General features: G+C 37.7%; 1 protein-coding gene across 2 annotated transcripts in view; it reads right to left on the minus strand.

Moving 5' to 3' along the window:
- LOC150091195 (integrin alpha-9-like) overlaps window positions 1-23,324 on the minus strand; it is a 688,379-nt gene that overhangs the window by 369,965 nt on the left and 295,090 nt on the right. For both annotated transcript variants that reach the window (XM_090374615.1, XM_090374611.1), the window contains exon 8: window positions 9,472-9,560. In XM_090374615.1, the coding sequence (XP_090230741.1) occupies window positions 9,472-9,560 (89 nt within the window). The remainder of the gene's footprint in view (window positions 1-9,471; window positions 9,561-23,324) is intronic.

A 23,324-nucleotide genomic window follows, 5' to 3' on the forward strand; every position in this document is an offset into this window, starting at 1 on the left:
TGTCTTTTAGCGTTGTTTGGCTTTTATACATTTGCTCAGGGAATGCAAAAGTAATGATGCTGGAGGCACTTTTTCAGTTATAAAATTAACTTTGACAGCAAAAAGTGTAATACTCAGAAGTGATCCTTGATGAGCCCCATACAAACTTGAAATGAACAGTTTCACAAAAAAAATTTTAATAAAAGTAGTAGATGACTCTTAAGTCCAAGATTATAGACATCTTCTAAAAAACCAAATCTCCAAGCCATCATGTGCATGTTCCATATCAAAAGAGATCAATCAAATGTGCTCGTGTTTAAGTAAAGCATCTCAAACATGTTTCCAGTCAAATTAAATGGTACAGTTTTGACCTGTATCTTAAATAACCACACTATTTTCTGGAAAGGAGATCAGTGTCTAAATACCGCTCCTCCATCCCCTTTCCATTATTTCATGCGAGCAACTTGTCAAAGAAAAAACTGAATGGTAATTATCAACGATTTTTGGATCCTTTCCAGGTTTGGGAAAGGCAAGCACGATTTCTTTGTGCCAGGTGTCGGTAAACTGCTCTTCAAGATACATTCTGCTGTATATACAATCCATAGATTCTGAAGAAAGATGTTTAATCATATGATATATAATGGGGGGGGGTGCGTGTGTGTGTGTGTGTGTGTGTGTGTGTGTGTGTGTGTGTGTAAAGAAAAAAAATCAAGATTTTGCAAAATGATGTGACAGAGAAGTATCAAATCGAGTAGAAAAAAAAAAAAAAGACCATTTCTCCATTATAAATCCAGAGAGCTGGCAGCTATTAGGATGTCATTCAGGAGATTCTCCTCAAGAATAGTATCTTGAGGAGATGCTAAAGTTAAATTACTATGATGTAGTCATTAAACAGTTGGATGCAGGTAACAATTTTGACACACACACACACACACACACACACACACACACACACACACACCCCTTTTGATACCATCCCTCAAGGAAGACTGCTATATAAACTGAAAGATATTGGAGCTGGAATGCTAGTAAGTTGAAGACAGAAGATTGTCATAAATTGTCAGAGTGGCTAGTGTAACAAGTGGGATCGTCCCCAAGAATTGTGTTGCGTTACCCTCCTTTTCCTAATTTTCACAAAAGGTAATGACCAGGACATTTTAGGGATGTTATTAAGGTTCAATGATGACATGAAGGGTGAAAGGGTGGTTAAAATTGAAGCAAGGCCATGATGCTGAAAAAAGACTTTTACTGGTTGCATATATGGTCAAAATGGAAACTAAACTTTAATGCTTTAAATGTGCAGTTAGGATTGGGAGAAATATTTGGTTGTCACAATTCAATTTGTCAAGAAATTTTCCATGCAGTATAAACAGGCAAAACTAGGAAGGCACATGTTACTTTATAGAACCTTTATAGATTTATCCTTCTAAATTACACCTTTTAGACCTTATTTGGTCAAAAAGGTCTAATTTAGACGGTTAGACCTTATTTGGAATATTGTATTCTGGTTTGGAAATCACACCTAAAAAAAAGAAAACTTCTGGAGAAGTTTCTAAGCACAGCAACCACATCAGTTTGAGTGCAAATTTATGCACATATGATGAATGGTTTAGAAGGTGCGGACTGGAAAGTTTGAATATTAGACATTTAAGAGATCTGATTGAGTTGTAAAAAAAACTAAGTAAGACAAGAATCACAGGGTACAAATATAAAATCTGGGGGGAATAACATATGACTGCACCTTGTAAGCATACTTAAATTCAGGGCAAAAGCCTCAAGCTATTAAAGCTATAAAAAATTATATATCAGGCATAGCCTCTTTCTGCACATAGCTGTGAGCAAAAACTAGGTTTTCTATTTAACACAATCTCATATTGTGGTGGCACTATGTCACGAGATCTCTTGGTACAAATAAATAAAAAGGGGTAGAATTTTTCTCAGCCTGGTGTGTGCTTGTTAACAGGAGAGACTGCTTCTACAGGGATGGGATACACTTAAATAGAAAGGGTGCAAGAATATTTGCTGATGCTATCGAGGCAGAGTTAGGTAGGTCGGAAAACTGCTAGCTTGGGGGGAATACAAGGACTAATAGATTAACAGTAGCTGCTGGCAGAGGTAAAAGTGATTCTTACACTACTTCTATTGAAATCCAATTGAGCAGAAGCTTGAAAAAAGCAAGGCAATGGGAATTTCCAGGACTGCTGGGAGTCATACTGGAACAACAAATACATGGGCTGTGTTACCTAAGAGTAGAAACAGATGCATGTATACTTGCATGCACACCAATACTAGGAGTATAGTTAATAAATTCAATGAGCTTGAAGTGCTAGTCAAGACATCAAAGGCAGATATTATTGGGTTATCAGAGACATGGTGTCACACAGACACAAGCAGTGCAGAACTAGAATTTGGGGGGGGGGGGACAATGTGTACAGAAAGGATAGACAGGACAGGAAGGGAGGAGGGGTTATGCTGTTAGTTAAGAAACACAAAATTTAAGGAAGTGCATCCAATTGATGAGAGTGGACAATGAAATGTTGAGTCTGTTTGGTGTAACATAAGCACTGGGAAAGGAAAAATGAGAGTAGGTGTGTGTTATAGGCCTAATGAATCTGATGAATATAATGAGAAATTGTGCAGAGAAATAGAGTGGGCCATTAAATTAGTGTCTTATAATGGGGGATTTTAATTTCCTGGATATGGACTGGAATTTGTGGGTTGGTCACTCACACACTAGAAAGGCTTTTGTGGATTTATTGGATGATTGTTTTTTACAGCAGCATGTTCAGGAGGCAACTAGAGGGAGTAATACTCTTGATCTAATTATTAGTAGTGATTCTTCATGTCAGATGAACTAATGAGACATATGGCAGAGAAGAAAAATGCATGGGATACATAAAAATTAACACGTGACACAGAAGCATATGATAGATACAAGTTGATCTGTAACCAAGTTACAAAGGAGGTAAGACAGGCGAAGGCAGATTACGAGAAATCTTTGGCAAGGGATGCAAAGAAAAACAGCAAAGAGTTCTTTACTTATGTAAACTCTACAAGGAAGGGGATGAATCAGATTGGTCCACTTGCTATCGATGGGTCAACTGTTGATGATCCTGCTCAGGTAGCTAACAAACTGAATGAATATTTTGCATCAACATTCACACATGAGGAGTTATTCAGCGAGGGGAATGCCAGAGGTGTATTCAACTCTGACAGTAAGCTAGAAAATCTTGTAATAACTGAGAGTAAAGTGGAGGAGAAATTGTTGAAGATAAATACAAGAAAGGCACCTGGGGTGCATGGGATCTAACCAGTTACATTAAAGGAGGCAGCAAAGGAAGTAAGCAAACCCTTAGCCATAATTATGAGAGCTTCCTTGGACTCAGGGGAGGTACACATGGACTGGAGATATGCAAATGTGACCCCAATTCACAAAGGAGGATCAAAGGGTGACAGAAGTAATTATAGACCTGTTAGTTTAACTTCTGTTCCTGGAAAATTAATGGAGGCACTGGTTAAAGAAGCACTGCAGGATCATCTAGACAAGACTTCAGTTATAGCTCAGACACAGCATGGTTTTGTTAAGGGGAAGTCTTGACTGACCAATTTGATTGGATACTATGCAGTCACAAAAGAACTGGATGCAGGGAATAATTTGATATTATATACTTGGATTTTAGAAAGGCTTTTGATACTGTTGCACATGGAAGACTGCTGCACAAATTGGATCAGTGTGGCTATGGATAAAGGGATGGTTGAGGGAGAGAAGACAGAGTGGTAATCAATGGACACTGCTCATCGTGGACTAATGTTATTAGTGGAGTCCCTCAGGGTTCAGTATTGGGTCCATTATTGTTTTTTTGTATTTATAAATGATATTGATGATGGTATATCCAGCTTAAGGTCCAAGTATGCAGACAATACGAAGGTTGGCAGGCAGGATTGTCAAGGACACTACGCTACTGCAACAGGATCTGGAAAGGTTGAGCAGATGGGCTGAGAGGTGGCAAATGAAGTTTAACATTGACAAATGTAAAGTACTACATATGGGAGACAGCAACCCCAGAGCAACGTATCAACTCTGTTGTACTACACTGACAGTGGTAGAGAATGAAAGGGACCTGGGGGTGGTTGTGCAGGCAGATATGAAGTTTTCTGAGCAGTGCAGATGGGCTGCAAAAGTAGCTCATGGTGTATTGTCGATGATAAATAGGAATTTTTCTAGCAGGGATAAAGAGGCGATTATTCCCTTGTATAAGGCAATGGTCAGGCCAAACCTAGAGTACTGTATACAGGTCTGGAGGCCTCATTCCAAGAAGGATGTAGAGATGCTGGAATGAGTACAGAGAAGGGCAACAAGATTAGTGAATGGAACAAAGGGGTGCTCTTACGAAGAAAGGCTTAAGTTTTGAAATTACAGTGTCTGGAGACTAGGCACCAGCGAGGTGATCTGATAGAAGTGTATAAAGCCTTGAATGGTTTGAGCATGCTCAATGCTGATGGGATTCTTACTCTTGTTCAGAATAATCACCTGAGAGGGCATAAATTCAAATTGAGAAAAAACAGATGTAGGATAGACGTGAGGAAATTTGCCTTTAGCCAGCAGGTGGTTGGTTGGTGGAATAGATTTCCATCCTTTGTCATGGAAGTTGATAGCCTAAATAAGTTTAAGGCTCAGTTTGACAGGTATTTCGAACAAAAAGAGGGGTGAAGTGGAAGTGATTATTTTTTATTTATTCATTTATTTTTTTTTTTTTTGGCTGATGCTGCATAAGCTTGCTTTCTTGCATCAAATGCCTCTACTAATGCTAATGCATCAAGAATATGCAGATAAAGGAACCACTAGGTGGCAGTGATCACAGTGTGCTGCAGTGGAATTTAGTCAAAGCGATAACTACCTCCAAGGGTAAAGGGAAGGGTTTTTGCTTTCATAAAGGTGACTACGGTGGTCTGAGACATTATTTAAATTCTATACGGTGGAACCAACTGATGATGTTACCAACAGCAAATTCAAAATGGGAAGCATTCAAAGAATTAATCTTGGAAGCTACTAGGCTTTTCATACCAACAAAGATATATTGTTCAAGATTTAGGCCTAAATGGATGTCAGATGAACTAATTAGACATATGACAGAGAAGAAAAATGCATGGGACACAAACAAATTAACATGTGACACACAAGCCTACGATAAATATAAGCTGGTATGTAACCAAGTTACAAAGGAGGTTAGGCAGGCGAAGGCAGATTATGAGAAATCTTTGGCAAAGGATGCAAAGAAAAGCAGCAAAGTTTTTACTTATGTAAACTCTAACAGGAAGGAGATGAATCAGATTGGTCCACTTGATATCGATGGTTCAACTGTTGATGATCCTGCTCAGGTAGCTAACAAACTAAATGAATATTTTGCATTGATATTCATACATGAGGAGTTATTCAGGAAGGGGAATACAAAAGGTGTATTCAACTCTGGCAGTATGCTAAATAATCTTGTAATAACTAAGAGTAAAGTGGAGGAGAAATTGTTGAATATAAACAGAAGAAAGGCACCTGGGGTGGATGGAATCTATCCAGTTATATTAAAGGAGGCAGCAAAGGAAGTAAGCAAACCCTTAGTTATAATTATGAGAGCTTCCCTGGGCTCAGGGGGGGGGGGATAATGATGGACTGGAGATGTGCAAATGTGACCCCAATCCACAATTGATGATCAAAGGGAAACACAGGTAATTACAGACCTGTTAGTTTAACTTCTTTTCCAGGGAAATTAATGGAGGCACTGGTTAAAGAAGCATTGCAGGATCATCTAGACAAGGCTTCAGTTATAGCTTAGACACAGCATGGGTTTGTTAAGGGGAAGTCTTGTCTGACTAATTTGATTGGATACTATGATGTAGTCACAAAGGAATGGGATGCAAAGAATAACTTTGATATCATATATTTGGATCTTAGAAAAGCCTTTGATACTGTTGCACGTGGAAGACTGCTGGACAAATTGGAGCAGTGTGGCATTGTAGGCAAATCGCTGCTATGGATAAAGGGATGGTTGAGTGGGAGAAGACAGAGAGTGGTAATCAATAGACACTGCTCTTCGTGGACTAATGTTATTAGTTTAGTCCCTCAGGGTTCAGTGTTGGGTCCATTGTTATTTTCTGTATTTATAAATGATATTGATGATGGTATATCAGGCTTAATGTCCAAGTTTGCAGATGATACAACGTTGGCAGGGTTGTTAATGACACTAATGACAGTACACTGCTGCAACAGGATCTAGAAAAGTTGAGCAAGTGGCTGAGAGGTGGTAAATGAAGTTTAACATTGATAAATGTAAAGTACTACATATGGGAAGCACTAATCCCAGAGTAATGTATCAACTCTGTGGTACCACCCTGACAGTGGTAGAGAATGAAAAGGATCTGGGGATAATTGTGCAGGCAGATATGAAGTTTTCTGAGCAGTGCATATGGTCTGTAAGAGTAGCTCATGGTGTCTTGTCAGTGATATACAGGAATAACTTTTCTAGCAGGGATAAGTAGGTGATTATCCCCTTGTATAAGGCAATGGTCAGGCCACACCTTGAGTATTGTATACAGGTCTGAAGGCCTCATTTCAAGAAGGATGTAGAGCTGCTGGAACGAGTACAGAGAAGGGCAACAAGATTAGTGAATGGAACAAAGGGTTGCTCTTACGAAGAAAGCTTAAGTTTTGCAAATTACAGTGTCTGGAGACTAGGCACCTGCGAGGTGATCTTGTTGAGGTGTATAAAGCCTTGAATGGTTTGAGCATGCTCAATGCTGATGGGATTCTTCCTCTTGCTCAGAATAATCACCTGAGAGGGCATAAATTCAAATTAAGGAAAGAGGGATGTAGGATGGATGTGCGGAAGTTTGCCTTTAGCCAGCGGGTGGTTGGTTGGTGGAACAGTCTTCCATCCCTTGTGGTGGAGGTTGATAGCCTAAATAAGTTTAAGGCTCAGCTGGACAGGTATTTTGAACGAACAGAGGGGTGAAGTGGAAGTGGTTTTTTTTTTTTTATTTTTTTTTGGCTGATGCTGCATAAGCTTGCTTTCTTGCATCAAATGCCTCTACTAATGCTAATGCTAAAATGCTAATGTCTTATAAGCAAGGCAATTTAATGTAACTTTAAAAAGCAGCACCTCCATACATCAGAGTCAGGAGCTATGACTGTGCATGATTACTACAGAACTGTAATTATAGGACCTTGCTACAGTTTTGTGGTATGGTCCCGTAACACTTACACAACATGCTGTTAAATCAAAAAAAAAAAAAAAAAGATGCCATAACCTTTCCTGCATATACTACAACTTTTGCTTTTATTTGGTGATGGCAATGACATACACTTCCAAACAGAGCTTTCTTGCTTACTCTCTGGGTGAACATGAAGCCATGTCTCATCCACCGTTATCACCTTGGGCAGAACCTCAACTTCTTCAATAACTAATAATCCATTGCAGCTCCTAACAAAACTTCATGTAAACTTGCTGTTGCACAAACACATATCATATGCATGGATAATACTGTGCATGCTTCCTACTGATTTCTCAACATCTCTGCCAGTTCATTTACTCTTATAATGATGATCTCTCACAATTACATAAGCATTTTTGTGATTGAATCACATCCATCTTTAAACATTCTAACCCACCTGCGAGCTGTATGGAAGCACAGAATCCTCATAAATCTTAACATTTCATACACTTTAGCTGATGGTTTATTGAGTCAGCAACAAATTTGAGAGCAGCATACTGTTCCTCACATTTCACATCCATTGTTATATAGGCCAAATTGAACGGGCATAAACTTGACTGACTGCCAAGGTCACATCATGCACATGATTCAACTGCACAGTTGCTATGTGATGGAACTTGGTTTGGTCCTAAATTCTGCAGCTCATTTCGAGCAACCATACTCTTGCTAGAAATATCAAGCAGTATGGTTTTTCATGAAAAATTATAATCATTCTTTATTGAACAGTCCTCATAATTGAATCTAAATATTTACTGCTGTGGAAGCACTTAGAATCAGTCATATAGCTGTATTCATTTGAGAAAATTGAAAAATTCTAGAAAGATTTAAGTTATCACCTAAATATAAATGTTAATTCACTAATATTTTGTATAACATAAGCCTTGCAGTGATAAACACTAATTCTTTATATTGCGTAGAAACTGTGCACAAAATAAAGAATTTAACATAAATGTATATAATAATCAGACTATTTAGTCTCTATACAAAAAATAATAAAATGATACTTCAGGAAACGAATTTTTGGGTACAAAAATATTTACTATGTGTAGGTTAAATAGTTTCATACCATAAAATACCAGATTTCACAGAAAGAATAGCTTATTCTATGAAGAGGCAAGGCATCCAGTAGGTTCTCTCGGACACGTGCACACGCACACACACACACACACACACACACACTACTGCAAATCATCTATTGCATCATCTATTTCTTTATCTTTAATGACAACAAAAAGTAATAACATGCCTAGAGTCATCAGCTTGTTTATAATTGCTTTACTAGAAGTTTTTTTTCTTGAGGAGTTCATTATTTCTCTTCCATTGAAACTTCTTTCAGATGATAAACTATATTTGGACATGAATCAGTAGCAATCAATAATGATCACCTGTTGTACTTTTAATGGTTTGGTACTGCAAACAGTGCTCATATGGCTTTTCTCACTATTTCTAACATAATAAACAAACAGTTAAATTGAATTAATCACTCAAACCATGTTAAATTAATAATGCTGAAACTACAGCCCATTACATATATAGGTAACTCCTACTGTTACCATAAAACAAAAACTTAAACTAACTAAATTAATTAAACAACAAAAACCTATACACACCATAGAAATGGCCCCACGGCCCTTTTCAAGGTTGTCATGATACTGCTGCCTGTGTTATGCTAAAAAAGCGTAAAAAAAATCCATCCAACACAAAAAGAGCAAACACCCAAATAAGAAATTAACTGAAGTAAATAAATAATAAGAAAGAATTAAAAGAATAGTGGTATTACACAGGCATGATTTCTTCAGGAGAAGCGCTCAACCCCAAAGGTCATATTTCCACAGTGTACTACTGAAAAGCACCTAAGCATTCAGTGTTGCCCCTATAATACCTATGAGAGAACTAATCTGCAAAAATATGAACTGAAATACAGCTAGCTCTTTTTTTGGGCTATCTTAAAAAATCAAACATACATGTAAATTTAAGCTAAACAATGACAAATTGACAGAGCCAAAATAAAATAAAATTGCTGAAGAAAATAATCAAACATTTATTTTAAATTTTATTTTTACAATCAAATTAAATTCAATTATTTTGTTTATTTATTTATTAATAAATGAAAAGCATGAAAAAGAAACTTTTTTAAAGACCAGTACTCAAACTAGAAATTATTAGACATAACTATTCACTGCAGTTATCATATTGGCTATATTTAATATGTAATTAAATACAATTTACCCTTCCTTTATCATCAGCATCCCTAGGAGCCCCTGCTATAATAGAAGTTCCTCGTAGTGCAAAAAACTGACCAGATGATATTGAATAACCTGAAATTCAAATAATCAAATTAAATCTAAAACTTATATGAAAATAAATTGGTTTGTATAAGAAGAAAATGTACAAAACAAGTGAAAACACAAACAAAGAAGAATTAATTTTTGTTTGTTGCTTGTTCTTCAAATTTCAGGGCACATCAAATACTGTAATCATACTGTACAGAATTCATATGGTTCTAATCATCTAGTGCATAAGGAATGAAAAAAAAAAAAAAAAAAAAAAATCATGAAAAATTCATGGAGAAGCTTATCCCTCAGCTTGAGATCAGGGTTAACTTAATGAAAGGATTATAAAGACCATGATTTTACCACTAATCATAACATCCTTGTCCAGCCTATGGATCAAGGGGATCTGAAATGTTGTAAGATAATATAGGAGAAGTGTCTGAGTTCAATTTTGGAAAAAAAAATAGAAGACGCAAGAAAGTTCTACGTTATCAACATCGAAGACAGTGTTCACAGTATAGTACTAGTTTTGAACAAAACTAAGTTCAACATCTACTAAATGTTGGATAAAATTTGCCTGAGGTTGAGAACACTATGAAACTGCTGACAAAGTTTATTAATAAATTTCAGGCAATGAGTCTGAAGATTTACTGCAAGAAAATGGATTCATAGTGATGATTTGTTGTAAGATGAAGCTATGGGTGATGCAGAAATCATACGTATATTTTTGGCAATTTTTATTTATTGTGCCTCCAGGGCAATGAGCCCATATAGACTAAAACATACTCGTTACTTAAATAATCACAGTAATCACAAATTCTCTGTTGATAACTACAACTGCCTCCATCGGAGTGTTCCCCACAGTAAATGATCCTATGTGTACCAGGACATTCCTCATCTTACTGAGAAAGGAGTGAGACTCCTGAAGCATAGTTATGTCAGACAACCTCACCCTCTCCTCTGCCACCTTCTAGATGAAAAGCAACATCTTTTGGCCACTGAGAATTAATCTGTTGCATCTTTAATAAAAACTCATTACTACAGGTTGGAAAAAAAATTAGTGATGGTTGACCATCACTAATCCGGCAGCATTGAGACCTGTGGGGTATCGGATTAGTGAGTTTGCCAGATCACCGGTGGTTATTTTAGCACATACATTTTACCCAACAGCTAACCACCTCCTTCTACCTTTAACAAGTTTACTGCCAAGCTAGTTTAAGAAAAAAATTCCCCAGGGGCTAAAAAATATTTAGGAAATAATTTGATCAGTAATTCTAAAATAAATATTGTAATGTCAGTGTTGTCGTTTTTTTGCTTAAAATATTTTTTAAAAAAAAGTCTTTTTTTAAAAACATATGTTGGTTACTTTATTTCTTGAGAAGTCATGTCGGCCACATACGTGTGACGCTATTATGACATACATACGAAGGTCGTTTGTGATTAGTTTACTGCAAGCGCTGCAATAAAACTAATTACGACAAAATAAACTCTCAAAGATCACAATAAGTTTATCAGTATTGTTAGAGATTTTGTGAAAACAGGTTTGTTAGTGCGCTGTATTATCCATCATATTGTGTTGTGTTTTTTCCGCAAATTTGTATAAGTGTGTTGAAAAAAAAAAATCTAAAAAGGAATGGCTAAAAGAAAATTACTAAGATTAAGAGGAACTGAGAGAAATTGCTGGAATTTACAATTAAGCAGAGCTAAACTTGTCATAGACACACTACTGTCGAGTTTTTTCAGAAGTTCAACTTTATCTGTTATGGACAATGTACGGTGTTTGCGCTTTACACCACAAGAGGCACTTCCTTTATGCATTGGAACCATGGCTGGGGCTAAATGTGAGCAGATTATAATAATAAATGCAGAAAAACATGGGGGAGCTCACATCTGATGAGTATGGTCTTGGCACACCCAGGGTCCCGAGCTGGATATCATCATTCTTCTTTTTTGGTGATTCCCTTCTACTTTTGACTCTCTCTCTCTCTCTCTCTCTCTCTCTCTCTCTCTCTCTCTCTCTCTCTCTCTCTCTCTCTCTCTCAGGGTAGCTCACAAACATTTTTCCTGGTGCAGCATAAGCCTCAAGCTTCCTCGCACCATATGGCTATTAATAATAACAAGTGGGAATGGCTTGCCAGTGTTTACAAGTTCGTGCCAACAGCTGATGCTGCAACCAACGCCACCAAAACAGTAGCGGCAGGTTGGTGCGCCGACCCGGGAAATTTGAAATTACGTTGGAAGAAATAATGTCCGAATTAGCGGTGGAACCAGATTACCAGTGGCCAGATTAGTGATGGTCGACCTGTATTATGATTAATAATTGATACATTTTTTATTAAATTCTAAAATCCTTAAATATTCAGGGCATAATTTTTCAATTGCGAAGTGCTTAGCAGCAACATTTTTTTTTTCACCAACAATTAATGCACCTACTCTGCCCTGACCTTTCTGAACAAATCTTAAAAGAATGTCCTTTACCAGAACTGTGACCACAGAAAACATTATTCCTACAATTTTTTTGCTACATGCCCAAAGGACATGCATTTGTAGCAAGCACCGTGTGACTAAAACAATAACCCTGACGTGGTGGGAATCCGAATTAATATATATATATATAGTAGTTCTTTTAAACCCCTTTTTTGGTGATATTTCAAGTTTTTCGCAACTGGTACCTTCGAGGGGGGTACCGCTAAATCATATTATAATTGGCATTATTTTAAATTTTACTTCGGTTTTATTAATTGGATTTAAAGTGCTAAATTATATTGGGTACAATCGGCTACTGTTTATGTCTTTACCTTTATTTTCCCTGTTTGGTTTATTTTATATTACGTTATTTTTATGTTAATTTTTCACTCTGCTTTTTTGCCATACTACTGGCTTATGTTTTTATTTTGAATTATCGGATATATATATATATATATATATATATATATTGAATATACACTGGTGTTCAAAGAAAGTGCACTACCCCTTAAAACTGTAATTGTCATCAGAATAAGTATATAGCAATATACTTATTCTGATGCAGAATAAGTGCAGCAATATATAGAATTGTCATAAGTATATAGCAATATTTCTTACCGATTTCATCAGATAAGATTGACACGATTGGGAATGACATAATATTGCATCAGCTGTTACTTTCAGCTATATAAGCACGCTCTGCAAGAGTTGCAGTCATTCCTTGACTGTGTCAAGATGGCGAGTTACATGCAATTGACGCCACGAAGAAGAGTGCTATTGTTGCTTTACGTGAGAAAGGATGTTCTTCCCATCATATTGCTTATAGGGTGTCTTGTAATCAGTCGACAGTGAGTAGATTTCTTTCCAAACTCAAGAATATTGGTTCTGCTGATAGGAAAAAAGGAACCGGATGCAAACAATCACTACACCAAAACAGGACCGTGTTTTGAAACGCTTATGCCTTAAACCATAAAGGCTTCTTCGTCTGAGCTGAAAAGAGAATGGGAAGAACATACAGGAGTGGTAGCAGTCAGAAGATGCCTCTTCAAAAATGGACTTGTAGCCTATTGTCCTAAGAAGAAGCCCCTCCTCACACAAAAAATTAAAAAGGCCCGATTAATTTGGTGTAAGGAGCATGTAAAATGGAATCCCCGAATGGCAGAAGTCAGTTATTTTCTCGGATGAGCAGAAATTCAACTTGCATGGCTCTGATGGGAGACAAACGATTCGCCATAAACGTGGTGAAAGAATACCATCCAGACTGTATGGGGTCTACAGTGAAATTTCCTATGAGCCAAATGATATGGGGGTACATTTCGTATCGTGGAGTAGGTCACCTGCAGTTTATAAAAGGTTCTGGAAATGTCAACGGATACCTGGCTATATTGGAAGGCAAATTACTGCCAACCATTCAACCTGCCAAGCAACTAAATCTTTCAGAACGACTCTGTTCCTTGTCATCGGGCGAAAAGAGTAAGTAGGCACTTCTGTAGTTACTTTAGCTTCATTTCTGCATTAGAAGTTCGACAGTAATATGTTTACATTTGTTAAAGGTGAAAAAATGGTTGGAAGAACAGTTCATTACACCGCTTAGCTGGCCAGGAAACAGCCTGGATCTGAATCCTATAGAGAACTGTTTGCATCATGTGGAATCTGCAGTTGCTAGAAAGAAACCAAAGACCCTTCGTGAACTTCAAGAAGCCATAATTTGTGTTTGTAACCACGAACTGTCAGTTGATTATCTTCAGAAATTGATCTTGTCAATGACTTGACAGTGTGCTGCTGTCATCAGGGTCAGAGGTGGTTCAACTAAATATTAGTTTGCACCTGCTGAACTTTTCATTTTGTTTTCCATTTAAAATGATAAACTGAAGCAAATTGAGGGCTTCTGATAACATTTCAGCCATAATTGTCATGTTTACCAAAACTGTTGTACAAAGGCTGCAAATGCTCATTTTGGAATATTTTGAGAGCACCTGTCAAATATTACTTAGCTTTGCCTTAACTATTAATAACTATCTTTTGTTTTTATTTCCATTTGTGATGCTAATCATTAATGTAACATACCATCGTCAAAAAGGGTTAGATAAGTGAAATTCCTAAGTGATGCACATTCTTTGAACACCAGTGTGTATATATATCTTTAATAGACATTCTCACCTTACTATTTTTATCACCTTTAAAAGTCAGTATCCTGTTCGGCAAACATTTAAAAAATAGACGTTTCATCAAAGTAGAATATGTTTTTTGAAATCTTAGTCCTGCATAATTTTTTTTCAAAACTGTCTTTCCAATGGGTATAGTCTTCTTCAATTGCAACTCCACTTTCATCATAAATAACTTTTGAGTAAGCCATGACGCCCTTTAAATTTGTCCAGCCAACCAGAACTGACTTGGAATATTTTGTGCCCCAGATGTGTAATAGCCCTGTGTTAATAGCCCTGATATCAACATGTTTTGGTCTCGAATCAACTTCATCCACTTAAAAACTGCTTCATTTACATCTTCTCAAAAGCATAATTTTGCACACTTCTGACTGGGTCCTGTTTCCTCAAACAGTTTGAGAATCGAAACAGAATTTTTTACAATGGATGACACATCACTGGCAGGGACATCAAATTTTACTTTTTCACACTACACTCAAGGATTTCCTCTTAGACACTGTGAGGTTACTTTCACAGCAGTTAAAACTAGGCGGAAATTAGGGACCACTTGTAGCTAGCATGTAAACAAAGACAGAAATTTAGTGAAAGTGTGGATGACTCATTTCTTCGAAACAACAGATGAATTTCGAGATAAAGGAAATCACTCTCTCCTAATTCTCTAATAGGATGCTTACGGTAGAAAATAGGTTGACCAGAGCCAATGCCTGTGTAGGGAATACGCCTTAATCTTTGCCAATGGCTGTGCACAGCTGACCGGTGGGACTTCTCAGCATATTACTGTATAAGTTGTATAGGTTTTACTTCTTTTTAGCTATTGCTGACCCACTGCCGAGTAAAGGCCTCTCCCGAACTTCTATGTTTTTCTATCCTGCGCCATGGTTGGAAGATTCCTCCTGCAAGGTTTTACAGGCACCATTAAATTGTAAAATGTTTTAGCTCTTAATTTGTAGAATTAAAGCCTTTAGCTATCCCTTTAGCTATTAAAAGCTAAAGGGATTGATGCTTAATCCTTTTAGCTCTTAATTCATGCTTTCTACAGCATCAGCTCTATTGCCTAAAGGCCAGAGGTGCAAACAATGCGTACCCAGGTCTCTCGAAATTAGTTCATTATATGGAAATTTTGTTATATGGAAACTATTTTCAATTTAATGACCAAGGGGAAATCAAAAAGATTGGCTACTTAGAAAATTTCTCTATATGGAAGTTCGTTAAAGAGAGGTCCAACTGTATATATATTGAACACACACACACACACACACACACTAACTCTCTCTCCATGTCCTCACTAATCTTATAATACTCACTCTTGGTAATGACAACCGCCACTTTAGGTTGCTTTAAATCTCCTCCTTGATCTTCAGTTACAACACTAACAAAAGATCTGGATATATCTTGACTTCCTTTCTCCTTTTCTTCTCTAATTTCACCTCACCTCTAATACTTTATTTTCAATTTTTAGTTCATTTAATGAAAGTTCCATGGTTGTGTAAATTGGCCTAACCCATTTTTTTTTTAAACAGACTTTTATGGTAATTAGCAGCCTAGCAAACACATGGTATACACTTCCAGATGTTAATTTAAGCAAAAAAGGAATAAGCACAGCAGATCACTATTAATGGTAAGAGCTGTGCTTGCAGAGGTGTGCATAACAAATACTGTTGGGGTTACTATTACTCCCAACGCCCTATAAGACTAAGGGAAGTCCTTTAGCAACCCGCTAGTTCACTATTTATCCCAACCCGCTATAAGACTAAGAGAAGTCTTTCGGCAACCTGACAGTACATGAGTTGGGCAGAATATAAACAAGCCAGTTTGTGAACTGGGCAATTTTTTGCCAGGTTCATGAAATGGGAAGGAGAAGAAGCCAATTCAAAGAATGTCCAGGGGTTTGGTCATTTCATGAATTAGTTAGTTAGTTAGTTAGTTAGTTAGTTAGTTAGTTTTACAGTCTGGGCGTAACATATGTAAATTGAGGTATATTTGGTAAAAGTAAGGTAATGCTAATTACCATTTGGATTACAAACTCATAGTAACAGATAATGAACTTAAAAACAATTTTTTCTTCATTCATGATAGAGCTTGAGATAAACAAAATGGTCAAAGTTTGGCTTATAATACGGGAAGACTTAAGTTTTCTGAGCAGTGTAAACAGGCAGCCAAGAAAGCCCATGGTGCTCTATAGGCACCATTAAAAGGCACCATGATTTATTGAACATTATCCCAATCATACAGTGGATAATCTACTGTATAAGACCACATTTGGAATACTTGTTAAAGTATGTAGACCTCCTCTTCTTCCTCTATTATCTCCTCCACATCTTTGGCATCAACCTCCAACTGAATTAGCTCTGCAACCTTTACAATCTTATTTCTAACCTCTTCATGTGATTTGTCTTTTTCAAATCCTTCAAGGCCTTTTACATGCCATGGGCATATTTTCTTCAATGTGCCATTTAAACAACTATTAGTAATTTCTGCCCAGGCCTTATTAATGTTTAAGGTGGCATGGTAAATATTGTAAGATTTCCAAAAGTCTCTCAATGTAAAATTTTGTCTACTGCATACAATGCCTGAAAAAACGTTTTGTGTAAATAGTATGCTCTTAAATTAAAAATAACACCCTGATCCATAGGTTGGATGAGTGAAGTAATGTTTGGCGGTAGAAATATGACTCTCGCTTTCATCGAATTGAAATCATCTAGATGTGAAGGATGTCCAGGAGCATTATCTAATAGAAGCAAAATCTTGAAAGGAACTTCGTTGTCTTTGCAATATTTTTCAACCTCGGGAATGAAGCAGCATTTAAACCAATCCTCAAAGACAGATATTGTTATCCATGCTCTCTGGTTCGATCAGAAATGCACAGGTAGGATGGCTTTATTGATGCCCTTAAATGCAAGAGGATTTCCGGAATGGTACACAAGCAGTGGTTTTAATCTGTAATCTCCCACTGCATTAGCCCCAAACAAGACCATGGCCCTATCTTTTGACACCTTGAAACCTGGCATTGTATTTTCCTCTTTCGCAATGTATGTTCAATCCAGCATTTTTTTTCCAATACAGAGCAGTCTCGTCAACGTTGAAAATTTGCAGCATTGAATAGCACTGCCTTCATCAATATTTTTTTCCAACACATCACAAAATTTCTCTGCAGCTGCAGAATCAGCACTAGCAATTTCACCAAATACGATGCTTGAACCTATTAAACCACCCGTTGCTTGCCACGAACTTGCTTGGGGTTCGTCATACTTATCCATAATATCTTTATAAATACTTCTTGCTTTTGTTTGAATGGTCATTACACTCAGGGGCACTCATTTCTGAATCTGATTTTCCACCCATATATTTTCCATCCATCCATATAACAGCTGTTCCATCTTCAATATAGCACATGAATGCTGTTTAGTGATCACTGTTGATCTTGCACATTTTAATCCTTTGATATATTCTTTAATGAGTGCACTATCCTTTAAAATAGGAAAAGTGACGCCTAATTTTCTTGCAATAGATGACAAACTTTGATCTGCTTCGTACTTCTTAATCATTTCCATTTTTATTTCCTGGCACTACTACCACTTGCATTTTTCCTTGGTTGCTTTCCCTTCATCATTGTAATATGTAAATAGGAATGAAGAGAAGTTTCTGAAAATTTGTTTTTTATGTGGGTTGTGTTAGGGTAGCTAAGAAAAAGAACAGGTGCATGTATACTTGCGTGTACACCAATGCTAGGAGTTTGGTAAATAAATTTGATCAATTTCAGATATTGCTCAAAGCATCAAAGGGGGATATTGTTGGGATATCAGATACGTGGTGTCACACAGATATAAGTAATGCAGAACTGGAATTTGGGGACTACAACATCTAAAGAAAGGATAGACAGGATAGGAAGAGAGGAGGGGTTATGCTATTAGTTAAGAAACACAAATTCCAAGGAAGTGAAGCCAGTTGACATTGCTGGACAGTGCAGTGTCGAGTCAGTTTGGTGTGAAATAAGCATTGGGAGATCAAAATTGAGAGTAGGAGTGTGCTATAGGCCTAATGACTCTGATGAGTATAATAAGAAACTGTACAGGGAAATAGAGTGGGCCAGTAAATCAGAGAGTCTTATAATGGGGGATTTTAATTTCCCAGATATTGACTAGAATTTGTGGGTTGGTCACTCACACACTAGCAAGGCTTTTGTGAATTTATTGGATGACTGTTTTCTAAATCAGCATGTTCGGGAAGCAACTAGAGGGAGCAATACTCTTGATTTGATTATCAGTAGTAATTCTTCATGCATTAAGAATCTGCAGATACAGGAACCACTAGGTGGCAGTGATCACAGTATGCTGAAGTGGGATTTACTCAAGGAGGTAACTACCATCAGGGGTAAAGGGAAGGGTTATTGCTTTCGTAAAGGCGACTACGATGGTCTGAGACAGTATGTAAATTCTATACAGTGGGACCAACTGATGATGTTACCAACAGCAAACTCAAAATGGGAAGCATTCAAAGAAATTATCTTGGAAGCTACTAGGCTTTACATACCAACTAAGATATATTGTTCAAGGTTCAGGCCTAAATGGATGTCAGATGAACTAATGAGACATATGGCAGAGAAGAAAAATGCATGGGATATATATAAATTAACATGTGACACAGAAGCCTGTGATAGATATAAGTTGATCTGTAACCAAGTTACAAAGGAGGTTAGGTAGGTGAAGGCAGATTACAAGAAATCTTTGGCAATGGATGCAAAGAAAAACAGCAAGGAGTTCTTTAGTTATGTAAACTCTAGAAGGAAGGGGATGAACAAGATTGGTCCACTTGATATCGATGGTTCAACTGTTCATGATCCTGCTCAGGTAGCTAACAAACTAAATCAATATTTTGCATCTACATTCACACATGAGGAATTATTCAGGAAGGGGAATGCCATTGATGGAGTAAACACTGGCAGTGAGCTAGATGATCTTATAATAATTGAGAGTAAAGTGGAGGAGAAATTGTTGAATATAAAAACAACAAAGGCACCTGGGGTGGATGGGATCTATCCAGTTATATTAAAGGAGGCAGCAAAAGAAGTAAGCAATCCGTTAGCCATAATTATGAGAGCTTCCTTGGACTCAGGGGAGGTACCCACAGATTGGAGATGTGCAAATGTAACCCCAATTCACAAAGGAGGATCAAAGGCTAACACAAGTAATTACAGACCTGTGAGTTTAACTTCTGTTCCAGGAAAATTAATGGAAGCACTGGTTAGTATATAATGAGAGCCCTGTCGATCAATTCGGTCCTGGAAAGATTGTGCAGGGCTCAAGGAGTAGAATTTTTTCAGCCTAGTCTGTACTTGTTAACAGGAGAGGCTGCTTCTACAGGGATGGGATACACTTAAATAGAAAGGGTGCAAGAATGTTTGCTGATGCTATTGAGGCAGTGTTAGGTGGGTCGGAAAAACTGCTAGATTGGGGGGATACAAGAACTAATAGATTAAAAGTAGCCATTGGCAGAGGAGAAAGTGATTCTTGCACTGCTTCTATTGGAATGAGCAGCAGCCTGGAAAATAAGATGCAGGATATTTCAGAGACTGATGGGAATCATGGAGGTACAAGTAAACACATGGGTTGTGTTAGGGTGGCTAAGAGGAAGAGACAGGTGCATGTATACTTGCGTGTACACCAATGCTAGGAGTTTAGTAAATAAATTTGATGAATTTGAGGTATTGCTCAAAACATCAAAGGCAGATATTGTTGGGATTTCAGAGACGTGATGTCACACAGATATAAGGAATGCAGAACTGGAATTTGGGGAGTACAATATCTACAGAAAGGATAGACAGGATAGGAAGAGAGGAGGGGTTATGCTATTAGTTAAGAAACACATAAAATCCAAGGAAGTGAAGACAGTCGACATCGCTGGACAGTGCAGTGTCGAGTCAGTTTGGTGTGACATAAGCATTGGGAGATCAAAATTGAGTAGGAGTGTGCTATAGGCCTAATGACTCTGATGAGTATAATAAAAAACTGTACAGAGAAATAGAGTGGGCCAGTAAATCAGAGAGTCTTATAATGTGGGATTTTAATTTCCCAGATATTGACTGGAATTTGGGGGCTGGTCACTCACACACTAGCAAGGCTTTTGTGGATTTATTGGATGATTGTTTTCTACATCAGCATGTTCAGGAGGCAACTAGAGGGAGTAATACTCTTGATTTGATTATCAGTAGTGATTCTTCATGCATTAAGATCTGCAGATAAATGAACCACTAGTGGCAGTGATCACAGTGTTCTGAAGTGGGATTTACTCAAAGAGGTAACTACCATTAGGGGCAAGGGAAGGGGTATTGCTTTCGTAAAGGCGACTACGATGGACTGAGACGGTATTTAAATTCTATACAGTGGGATCAACTGATGATGTTACCAACAGCAAATTCAAAATGGGAAGCATTTAAAGAACTTATCTTGGAAGCTACTAGGCTTTACATACCACTAAGAAATATTGTTCAAGGTTTAGGCCTAAATGGATGTCAGATGAACTAATGAGGCATATGGCAGAGAAGAAAAATGCATGGATACATATAAATTAACACGTGACACAGAAGCCTATGATAGATACAAGTTGATCTGTAACCAAGTTACAAAGGAGGTTAGACAGGCGAAGGCAGATTACGAGAAATCCTTGGCAAGGGATGCGAAGAAAAACAGCAAAGAGTTCTTTACTTACATAAACTCTAGAAGGAAGGGATGAATTAGATTGGTCCACTTGATATCGATGGGTTAACTGTTGATGATCCTGCTCAGGTAGCTAACAAACTAAATGAATATTTTGCATCGACATTCACACATGAGGAGTTATTCAGCGAGGGGAATGCCAAAGGTGTATTCAACTCTGGCAGTAAGCTAGAGAATCTTGTAATAACTGAGAGTAAAGTGGAGGAGAAATTGTTGAAGATAAACACAAGAAAGGCACCTGGGGTGGATGGGATCTATCCAGTTATATTAAAGGAGGCAGCAAAGGAAGCAAACCCTTAGCCATAATTATGAGAACTTCCTTGGACTCAGAGGAGGTACACATGGACTGGAGATGTGCAAATGTGACCCCAATTCACAAAGGAGGTCAAAGGATGACACAAGTAATTATAGACCTGTGAGTTTAACATATGTTCCCGGACAATTAATGGAGGCACTGGTTAAAGAAGCACTGCAGGATCATCTAAACAAGACTTCAGTTATAGCTCGGACACAGCATGGTTTTGTTAAGGGGAAGTCTTGCATGACCAATTTGATTGGATACTATGATGCAGTCACAAAAGAACTGGATGCAGGGAATAACTTTGATATTATATACTTGGATCTTAGAAAGGCTTTTGATACTGTTGCACATGGAAGACTGCTGCACAAATTGGAGCAGTGTGGCATTGGAGGCAAATTGCTGCTATGGATAAAGGGATGGTTGAGGGTGAGAAGACAGAGAGTGGTAATCAATGGACAATGCTCATCGTGGACTAATGTTATTAGTGGAGTCCCTTGGGATTCAGTGTTGGGTCCATTGTTGTTTTTTGTATTTATAAATAATATTGATTATGGTATATACTCTTACGTTTGGTCTTATGGGTTGCTCTTACGAAGAAAGGCTTAAGTTTTACAAATTACAGAGTCTGGAGACTAGGCATCGGCGAGGTGATCTGATAGAGGTGTATAAGACTTTGAATGGTTTGAGCATGCTCAATGCCGATGGGATTCTTCCTCTTGCTCAGAATAATCACCTGAGAGGGCATAAATTCAAATTGAGGAAGGATGGATGTCGGATAGATGTGCGGAAATTTGCCTTTAGCCAGCGGGCACTTGGTTTGTGGAATAGACTTCCATCACTTGTTGTTGAAGTTGATAGCCTAAACAAATTTAAGGCTCAGCTGGACAAGTATTTCGAACAAACGGAGGGGTGAAATGGGAGTAGTGGTTGTGCTTTTTTTTTTTTTTTTTTTTTTTTTGGCTGATGCTGAATAAGCTTGCTTTCTTGCATCATATGCCTCTACTAATGCTAATGCTAATATCAAGCTTAATGTCCAAGTTTGTAGACAATACAAAGGTTGGCAGGGTTGTAAAGGACACTACGACAGTATGCTGCTGCAACAGGATCTGGAACGGTTGAGCACATGGGCTGAGAGGTGGCAAATTGAGTTTAGTGGTGGCAAATTAAGTCGGTAGAGAATGAAAAGGACCTGGGGGTAATTGTGCAGGCAGATATGAAGTTCTCTGAGCAGTGCAGATGGTCTGCAAGAGTAGCTCATGGTGTATTGTCGATGATAAATAGGAATTTTTCTAGCAGGGATAAGGAGGAGATTATTCCCTTGTATAAGACAATGGTCAGGCCACACCTTGAGTACTGTATACAGGTCTGGAGGCCTCGTTTCAAAAAGGATGTAGAGCTGCTGGAATGAGTACAGAGAAGGGCAACAAGATTAGTAAATGGAACAAAGGGTTGCCCTTACGAAGAAAGGCTTAAGTTTTGCAAATTACAGTGTCAGGAGACTAGGCACCGGCAAGGTGATCTGATAGAGGTGTATAAAGCTTTGAATGGTTTGAGCATGCTCAATGCTGATGGGATTCTTCCTCTTGCTCAGAATAATCACCTGAGAGGGCAAAAATTCAAATTGAGGAAAGACAATGTAGGATAGATGCGCAGAAAATTGCCTTTGGCCAGCGGGTAGTTGGTTGGTGGAAGAGACTTTCAGCCCTTATTGTGGAAATTGATAGCATAAATAAATTTAAGGCTAAGCTGGACAGGTATTTCGAACGAACGAAGGGGTGAAGTGGAAGTTTCTTTTTTTTTTTTTTTTTTTTGGCTGATGCTGCATAAGCTTGCTGTCTTGCATCATATGCCCCTACTAATGCTAAGCTCTCATAATTATGGCTAAGGGTGGTAGTAGTGGCATGTGATGCAAGAAAGCAAGTGTATGAGCTTATGCAGCATCAGCCAAAAAAAAAAAAAAAAAACACACCATTCCCTCCAAATGCCTGTCCAGTTCCTCCTTAAATTTATTCAACCTATCAACTTCCACAACGACAGATGGGAGTTTGTTCCTGCAATTAACCACCCGCTGGCTAAAAGCAAATTTCTGCACATCTATTCTACATCTGTCCTTTCTTAATTTGAATTTATGCCCCCTTAGGTTTGTAATCTGAACAAGTGGAAG

This window comes from Mastigoproctus giganteus, chromosome 1, assembly GCF_048544385.1.
Source record: "Mastigoproctus giganteus isolate SK-2022 chromosome 1, ASM4854438v1, whole genome shotgun sequence".
Taxonomy (NCBI): domain Eukaryota; kingdom Metazoa; phylum Arthropoda; class Arachnida; order Uropygi; family Thelyphonidae; genus Mastigoproctus; species Mastigoproctus giganteus.